General features: G+C 38.8%; 1 protein-coding gene across 1 annotated transcript; it reads left to right on the top strand.

Annotated features, from left to right (window-relative positions):
* The first annotated feature begins 403 nt into the window (after positions 1 to 403).
* On the top strand, positions 404 to 3,602 carry LOC145325801 (uncharacterized). Its single transcript, XM_080168762.1, has 2 exons — positions 404 to 838; positions 1,333 to 3,602. The coding sequence occupies exon 2, from the start codon at positions 1,352 to 1,354 to the stop codon at positions 2,345 to 2,347; it is 996 nt and encodes a 331-aa protein (XP_080024888.1). The 5' UTR covers positions 404 to 838; positions 1,333 to 1,351; the 3' UTR covers positions 2,348 to 3,602.
* The last annotated feature ends 5,788 nt before the right edge of the window (positions 3,603 to 9,390 follow it).

The following is a 9,390-nucleotide window of genomic DNA, read 5'->3' as shown; positions in this document are numbered from 1 at the left end:
CTTCCAATAACAGAGTAATTTTAGAATTAGAATAAACATTTTTGATGTTTTGTTATAAATTGTTTATAAAACCAATACATTTTTTGGGCCAAGAAATTTCCAATGTCATACATCTGACATTGCAACAGGATTTGAATATTACCGCTTTTGGCAGATATTATCTCAAAATCACAACAACATTAACTTACCTATTTTAGTTTAGTTTAGTTTAGTTTAGTTTAGTTTAGTTCAGAGAGTCGGGCTGAGCACACGCATTTAGCAAGCTCTCCCCCGCCCTACCCCATGTGTTAAGCTCAGTTCTACCTTCCCCCTCTCTCTCAACTAGTTCCCCTCTCCCCACTGCCCGTGGTCACTCCGCAGTTGGAGGAAAGGGAAGACACTGTAGCCAGAGGGCACCTCGTATTTAGGCCTGGCAATGTGTATGTGTTAACGTATCGGTCAATTGTTAACACAAAAAAAGTGAAAATAAAACATTAATGAATTAAAAAGTTTTTTTTTAACTTATGTGTAACCTAATCGCTTTAACTTAATGAACAATTTTTGGTGAAAACACTCTCAAATTTTTTTTTGATAATTTTATGATAATTTATCGGTCTGGCAACATTTTTACCGGCGCAAAGTACTCCCGACAAATAAGCTCTCCCATTGGCTAACATTTTTTCGCGTCCCACCATTGGTCAGCTGACCCACACTCACTCAGCACCCTCGGTTCCGCCATCTTCACTTCATCATGGCCTGTAGTACGTGTGACAACCCAGAATATTGGTCAAAGTTTAAAACAAATTTGGACGCTGCTTTGGATGTTAAGTTTAAAGAATACGATGCGAATATAGCTAAGGTAAGGGATGAGCTTATTCATAGTACTTTTGCCAGTCATAAAACCGAAATAAACGATATTAAATTGAGAGTCTCAGATTTAAATGTTAAAATTCAATCTATCGAAGGTATAGAAAATTTCGTAGATGCTAAATCTGTTGCAAGTGAACAAAAAGCGATTAGGACCACGATTACACAACAAAAAGACTATTTAAACTCTATTGAATCGTCGAGAGAAAATTTCGTCAAATTTCAACTTCTACAAAACTCGATAAGAGAGCAAAGGTGCCGCGATTGGAGTTGTAGAATAGTGAATTTTCAGCAGCCGTGGAGCCGTGAAAATATTACAGAGTTTATCATATTTAGAAACATTATAAGGCCCACCCTTGAAGCCGCTCTTAAACGTGGAGAATTAGAATATATTCCCTCACATTTTTGTGATATCGTCGAGCGTGCCCATATGCTCCCATATACAAAGGGCCAGATCCCCGTTTTTATTTTTCGTTTTATGTCTAGATCCTACCTCGACGCGTGGATGAACAATAAGAAGGCTGTGCTTGACCGTTACAACGCCGAGATCAAGAGGTTCAATCCCAGGAACAACGCGTCACCGGTCCCGTTCTTCCCCAATAGGTTAGTCCAGGCGAAGCAAGATATGTCCGACCTCAACAGGAAGACCATGACCTTTGTGTATGCCACAAACCAGATTTCGAGGGCCAAAGTCGCTGGCCAACATGTCCAATTTCAGCTCAAGAACGGCAGCCGCTGGATACGCTGCCTTAACCCGTTTGGCAAAGACCTGAAGGAAATGGCCCAACCCATACCTGGAAGCGAGGATTTTTTTCTGTCAGAGGCACCGCCTATCCTTTGTTTCAACAAGCTAGCGCCTGAGGAAAGGAAAACATTCTTCTCTAATCAGGCTGACTTAACAGAGGATGACTTCCCAAGACAGTTTAGTACGATCACAGCCCACCCTTCCAGCACGATTCAACATAATTTAACGTCTGCCCCTGCCCCAGCTCTTGGGGACCTAGCTGTGTTCCCTCCCATAGACTCTGCCGCAACCGTCGCAACCGCCGCACATACAGCCGTTGCACCAGCCGCACAGCCCACACAGTCAGTACCTGCCGCCGTCGCATCCGCAGCCGCCGCTACAGCTGATTTCACTGCCGCACCTGCCGCCGCGCTCACCGCCGCACCTGCCGCCGTGACCGCCGCCGCATCTGCCGCCACGTCTGCCGCACTTGCCGCCGTGTCTGTCGCCGTACCTGCGGCATCTATTGCCGTACCTACCGCCACACACACCGCCGCACTTGCCGCCACGTCTGCCGCATCTGCCGCATCTACACCTGTCGTTGACTCAGCACCTTCCGTACCTGTTGCCCCTGTCGTTGACTCAGCACCTTCTGTACCTGTTGCCCCTGTCGTTGACTCAGCACCTTCTGATCCTGTGGCCACGAGGGCCAAAGCTAGAGACACCGCCAACAAAGCTAAGCAAAGCAAAGCTACAAAGGCGGTAATCACATCATGAGGTTAAGTATCTTATACGTCGGAAAAAAAGGTACTTAACAAAATTATTATCATCATTTTTAAATTCATTTACAAAGTGATTTATTTCGAAAAACTTAATGTTTATATCCACGTAAACTCTATATTATTATAATATTAATATTAAATATTACCCAACTTGTTAGAACGCCAACATAGCATATTAATTTCAATCTATTTTTCTTATTTTTCTGCTGATTAGCATATAAAATACTTGGAACTTGTATGAAAATGAGTAGGGGGAACTAAACTAGCTTGAAATGTGTTGCCACCCCCAACACACACATAAACTAAACGCTATCGGAATAACCATAGTAAATATGGTAATTTTTTTCGCTTTAACGATAATATATTGTATATTACCTATTTTTATTTGTCCACTAATATCTACTGTGTTTCAGATGTCCATACTTGATGTTAAGACGATTCCTCCTGCGGTGCTCCTGGACCAGCTCTGCTATGACAAACCTCCCTAATGATCAGATTAACCAGGATTACGGTAACTTAAACGATAACATTGGTCTAAATCTTATGAATCCGATTTACGGCGACTACTTTAACGATTTTGAGAACGAATTCGGAATAAATTGCGTTTTTTCAAGTGAACAAGGTATCGTACAGAAACTGAAAACATTCAATGAAAACCTTCTCAATATTTTTAGTATTAATTGTCAGTCATTACATTCTAAATACAATGATATTGTCTCCACTGTAGACTTCTTTAGACAACATGATATCCACTTAAATGTTCTGTGTTTTCAAGAATTATGGCTGAATAAGGATGTAAATATGGATTGCTATGGAATTAATAATTACGATTGGCATGTTAAACTCCGCACAAAAAGTAGGGGGGGAGGGGTGGGTATTCTAGTAAGCAAATATTATAAAGTAGATAAACTATTTGATAAATTTTCATTTAAAGAAAATATTCTTGAATCTATTTGCTTAAAAATTTCCCACAATGGACTAAAGTTTTGCTTACTAAACTGTTATCGGCCACCCAATCAGAGTAGTGCTGAAATAGAAGAATTTTTTGAACTTTTTTTGGACCTGATTGATAGAATAGCAGCTTTAAGCATACCATACTTCATTGTAGGAGATTTCAATTTTGATCTTTTCAAAATAAATAATATAAATAGCAACTCCATGAGAATTATTGAGTCTTTTTCCTTTAACGGTATCATAAATACCGTTACCAGAGCTACTAGAGTAACTAGAACCACTGCAACCCTTCTTGATTTATTCGGGATAGGTAACTTTATTCAAAACCTAATGTCTTCCTTTGTCTTAACTTCAAAAATCTCCGATCACTTGCCAATTATTAATTCATTCCGAATAGACAGAGTAAATAAACCCAAACCTCCAGATTTCTTTGAAAAAAGAGAATTGAATGATGAAAACTTTGATGCCTTAAACTATGCACTCTACCACACTAACTGGAATCACGTTTTAAACCAAGACAACACAAACATTGCTTATGATAACTTTATTTCAACCTTTTTGAGACTTTATAATGAAAAGTGTCCAGTTAGAAAAAAACGAAAAAACAAACGTACCCAGCCTCAGCAGCCTTTCATGTCAGACTTTTTATTGCGTTGTAGATTGCATAGAGATATTTTGTACAGCAACTTTTTAAAAGACAAAACAATTGAAAATGAAAGTATTTACAATGTCTATAGGAATAATTACAATAGGCAAGTGAGAAGAGCAAAGATTGAATATTACAGACAACAAATAAGAGATGCAAACGGGGATGGGAAAAAACTCTGGAAAACCCTAAAGGAAGTCATTGGGTTTAGTAAATCTTCCCCTGAGTGCACATACCTTCAAGTAGGCCCAAACAAAATTGAAAATGACCAAGAAATAGCTAATGAATTTAATCGTTATTTTAGTCAGATTGGGTCTTCCCTAAGGCCTGAAATTCCTTCCACCCCCAAAAATTTCTTTGAATATTTACCACCCCCATGTCAAGATTCCCTCTTCTTTGAGCCATTGTACCCCTTCAAGGTTATTAATATCATTCGTAGTATTAAACCTAAGCGTTCCACAGACATAAATGATGTCTCGATGTATGTTCTGTCTCGCTGTGCTGATACCATTGCCACTCCCTTAACACATGTTTATAATTTATCACTTCAAAATGGCACTTTTCCTGAAAAAATGAAAACTTCCAAAATAGTTGTCCTTCACAAATCAGGTTCACTCAGCGAGGCAGATAATCATCGAGGAATTTCACTCATTGACAACTTTTCCAAGCCCATTGAAAAATATGTCTGTGAAACGCTGGTTAAGTTCTTGGAAGATCGGTCTTTTTTTAGCAACCGCCAGTTTGGCTTCATGAAAGGAATCTCAACCTTTCACAATGTATTGAACTTAAGCACATTGATCACCCAAGCACTCAGTCGAGACACTTCCTGTATGGCCATATTTTTGGACATAAGGAAGTGTTTCGACATGATAAATAGGGACATCCTTTTTAGCAAACTGGAGAATTCAGGGATAAGGGGGGTTGCACTTGATTGGTTCCGTAGTTATTATGCAAATAGGAAACAGCGTGTATATTTTAAGGGCCTTTTCTCCTCCACAATTGAATTCATTATCATTGGCGTACTTCAGGGGTCAGTCCTGGGACCAATTCTTTTTTTGATTTTTATCAATGACCTTGTTTCATGCAGTGAAGAGATCCTAATCAATCTCTTTGCTGATGACGCAGTGGGCTTCATTGAAAAGCAGAATATTATACAATTGATCAACCTTGCAAAGGAGCTTGTCCCCAGACTGACCCAATGGTACAATGCCAATAAACTTCTTATTCACCCCCGCAAGACCAAATGTATGGTCTTTTCCTCCCCCCGTGAGATACTCACCCCCGCTGAGCTCGCCGCTAAGACCAACTTTGAAGTCTATGTAAACATGAATAATCATAACGAAAATGATGAGTCAAAAATCACTAAGTTGGATCTTGTGAGCGGTACCAATGAGGGTAGTATCAAACACTTGGGAATTCAATTGGACGAGAAAATGAAGTTTTCTTATCATCTTGAAAAAGTCTATAGCAAAGTCTCTAAAATAATTTATAGTATGAAAGTAATGCGTCATTTGTTGGACAAGAAACACTTAAAGCTACTCTATTCTTCTTATATTAAGTCGAATATCGAATATTGTTGTCTCCTGTTCACTGCCTGTCCTATGTATCTGTTAGCACCAATCATTAAGTTGCAGAAGCAAGCCATTAGAATAATCGAAAATTTACCTAGCAGAGCTCACACAGCTGAATTCTTTAAATCTAATGGCATACTTCCATTTAACCTGTTAATTGAATTCAATGTTTGTAAATTTATGCACGCCTATAAATTAGGCAATTTTCCCAAAATTTTCGAAAACACCTGGAATTTTGTTCAAGACAGACATACGTATGGCACTAGGAACAGGAACAACTTTGCTTACGAACCGGGCACCAATAGAAACTTTCTCCTGCACGCCCCTCTTAACTCTTTCCCAACTATATTCAACAACCTTCCACTTGAAATTAAACTAATTGATAATAAAAATATTTTTAAGAAAAAATGTTTTACTTATTACCTAAACAAGATTGAGTTTTAAAAAAGCAAATATTTTAAAAAAGCAAATATTTTATTTTTGAAATTAAACTGATTGATAATAAAATTATTCTCAAGAAAGATATTTTACTTACTTATTACTTACTTTCTTAAAAAAAAAGCAAATACTTTATTTTTTCTCTTCCTCTATTTAACAATTTTTTGTTCTAACTAAGTTTCTATTCGTATCTTTAGCCCTCGACTTTTTGTAAGCACTTAATTTCTATACCAAAAAAATAATAAAACAGCATTTCTTTAACCTCAAATCTCAACGAGTAGGTTCCGTAGGAACCGACATACATACCTATGTATAGAGTAGCTTTAGCATAGTTTGTTTCTTATCCACTTTATTCATTTTACATTTTATATTTTGACTTTGACTTCTTCTATTATATTATATATTTTTTATCAAGCAACTAACGAATCGCGCAACCTCTACCTCTATTTTATCTAATAAAAAAATAACAAAGTTTTTTCATAATTTTGACCAAAAATATATTTATTTATTCAAATTTAGATATCGAAAATTTTGTTTAATATATGACTATCGCTGACTGGACTGGTTAAGCTCATGTAGTGGGCATAGCCATCTACTCGTCGTAGTCGCTGGAGTCATCGACGTCGTCGGGTTCCTGTTGGAGGAGCTCCTCCACAAGGTCCTGCTGGACGGTGACCAAGCGGTCCATGGTGGCGATGGAATCCATGTTGGCCTGGAAGGAGCGGGCGTACGTGGGCATTACTGAAATTAGCCTCACGACTAACCCATAGTTGGAGTACATCATGCGGAGGATCTCCTCATCGATGGCATCTTGGCGGAATCTCCTCCACATAAGTCTGTCGCCCTCGTACACGACGCCCATTAACCTCCTCTTGACCATAAACCAGAGGTCCAGACAGCGCCTGTCTACCCCCGGAAATGGGAGTAGATCAGGCACTGCCGCGAGGTTCAGCAGCTGCTGGACGCCGTGCACGGGTGCAGGATCATCGATTTCATCGCTTGAGTTCAACATGGCGATGAGCTCCTGCACCTGGTCTTGGAGGGGAACATCTTCTTCTCCTCCAGCCTCCTCCGGAACTTCCGGCGCCCCATCCGGTAAAGCACCTTGGCCTTGTCCAACTTCCTCTTCTTGATCTGACATTTCTGAGACAATTGAACTTTGACCCTACCCACCCCCATATTTATACCCCCCTTGTGTCTTAATACCATACATTATTCAATCTTAATTTAACTTATTAATTAATAAATAACTTTCCCTACTTCCGATTTCCCGCGTATTCCCCCTATGCTTTACAACCAATTGTCTCCCCCCCGCCCCCTCTTTTGCTTTATTCTTTTGCTTTATTCTGCCGTGCTTTACCGGAAAACCACTCTTCCCCCCTCCCCCTATTTTTCTCCCCCCCAGTATATACCAAACGATAGGCGCCGCTCCGTCTGTCTAGCTGGAAGTCACGGCCGCGCACAAACCACCCACCACTCCCCTTCTAGTTTTTTCCCCCCCTCCTCCCCCTAACCTGTTGAATTCCCTGACCCATCTCCCTTATTTTAACCAGTTTCTCACTTCACTTTTTTTTATGCTAATGAAAATTAATCCATAGCGAAATATTAACAGACATCCTATTACTCTATACATCCTTCATAAAAAATAAAAGTTCATAGCAAGATATCTAGGATTTATTAAACAAATCAATGAATTTATGATAATTTATGATATTTTAATACTTTTACTTTTTTGGATAAAACTAAACTGTATTATTCTTCAAAAACAATTTTATATTTCAATAGCCATATCAGTAACTTTTTGCAGTTTTTTTCTGTTGATTCATTGTTGATTTTTGTTGATTTTTGTGAACATCATGTGGACATTTCCGCGGGTGTTTTTGCGGATATTTTTGCGGATATCTTGTATATAAAGTCGTAGAGAACTTGACCGTAACTGGTTCAAACCGGAAATGGCCAACTTCTGGAACTATAGCTGGAGACAGGCCCCCTCTTGAGCAGTTATCCGCTCAGCAATTTCACCCAATTTAGCTTCATGAAACTCCATGTCCTTGTTTGGGTTGTATAGTGTGAGGGCCAACTCGGTTTCTAAATAACCCTGTTGGTATAGAAGACGGGCTACCTCACGACGTACTTCGTCACTGACATTGTCACCATTAACTATATTGAGAAGTCGTTCATATGTTATTGTCAATCTATTGCGTAGCGGCTGCCACATTTGTTGGTATTCTTCCTCTCCGAACATTTCGTGTCTAAACAATAGTAAGATTTAAACCTCACTAAAGCAAAGCTATAACCAAATTACGCGCGCAATAGCACGCCACAGTCTTTTTTAACATGACCCACTTTCACCCTTTTACCTTCAAAAAGGGGTGGAATCAATGGATTAATGATACGTTTTCGCCTTCCCTTAAAACCCCCTCCCCCCCCCCCTCTTCCTCTCCCATTTTGTTGCCCCATTCACAGCCATGCTGTGACCAGTTCTCAAAACACAAAAATCAGATTCCGGAGGAATCGAACCATACATATTTAGGGACACACTCCCATTATCAAAATACCAAAATCAGATTCCGTAGGAATCGCATATGACCTATTCTTAGGATTTTTTATATCCATTCTCAAAAATAAAAATCAGATTCCGTAGGAATCGAAACCAACCATTACACCTTGTTCACTTAAGTACACGATATGATTATTATTAGGGTATTCTTGTCCTTTTTTGGACTTTTCTTTGGTTTTTTTTTGGATTTTTTGGATTGGACCAAGTGTTATCGCGAAATTTGCCGTTATCCTGTAATTATTGGTGTGGAGATGTCCTTAAAACCCGGACAAAACTCCACTCTATAATGAAAATAATTTGATATAAAGGAAACTGTCTATTTGGAGCTGAAAAGGGATCTCAACGGGAATAGCGACTCCTTATGGAGGTTTTGGTTCCTTAATTGTTCCGAATTCACGCTTGGAGAAGTTGCAACTGATAGTAGGAGGATGTCTGAAATACACAGCAAGATATTGTTTCATTGTTAAGATTATTATTTATTTGCACATATAACATTGTATCGGCTTGGCAAGCGTCAAAGTACACCAGTGGCTCCACAACCCTTAAAGGGTTATGCCAACTATCTGGTACAATGTTGCATGGAATTTTTATTGTAAAATATTGTCTCCATTCAATTTAAACTGGCCTGGTAACTAGGTGGAGATGAAGTTCGGCCAATTCCATGCTAGGTACTTAATAATTGTTATTATGTATATTATTATCTAACCTGCACCAAACACAACAAACCAGATGAATCAAACAAATCAAGCATAGTAACATAATTTATAATATATATCTAATAAAATATGTTGTACCTTTGAGGAAAATAAATCTTATCTTATCTTATCTTATAATTAAAAATAGAATTAAATTGGCAGGAAATTGCAAAA

Source organism: Acartia tonsa, chromosome 8, assembly GCF_053477335.1.
Source record: "Acartia tonsa isolate MP-2025a chromosome 8, ASM5347733v1, whole genome shotgun sequence".
NCBI lineage: Eukaryota > Metazoa > Arthropoda > Copepoda > Calanoida > Acartiidae > Acartia > Acartia tonsa.
The sequence above is the reverse complement of the archived record's forward strand: the minus strand, read 5'-3'. Positions and strand labels throughout refer to the sequence as shown.

Coding starts and splice junctions, on each gene's coding strand:
- LOC145325801 (XM_080168762.1), top strand. CDS start 1,352: ATGAACAATAAGAAGGCTGTGCTTGACCGTTACAACGCCGAGATCAAG.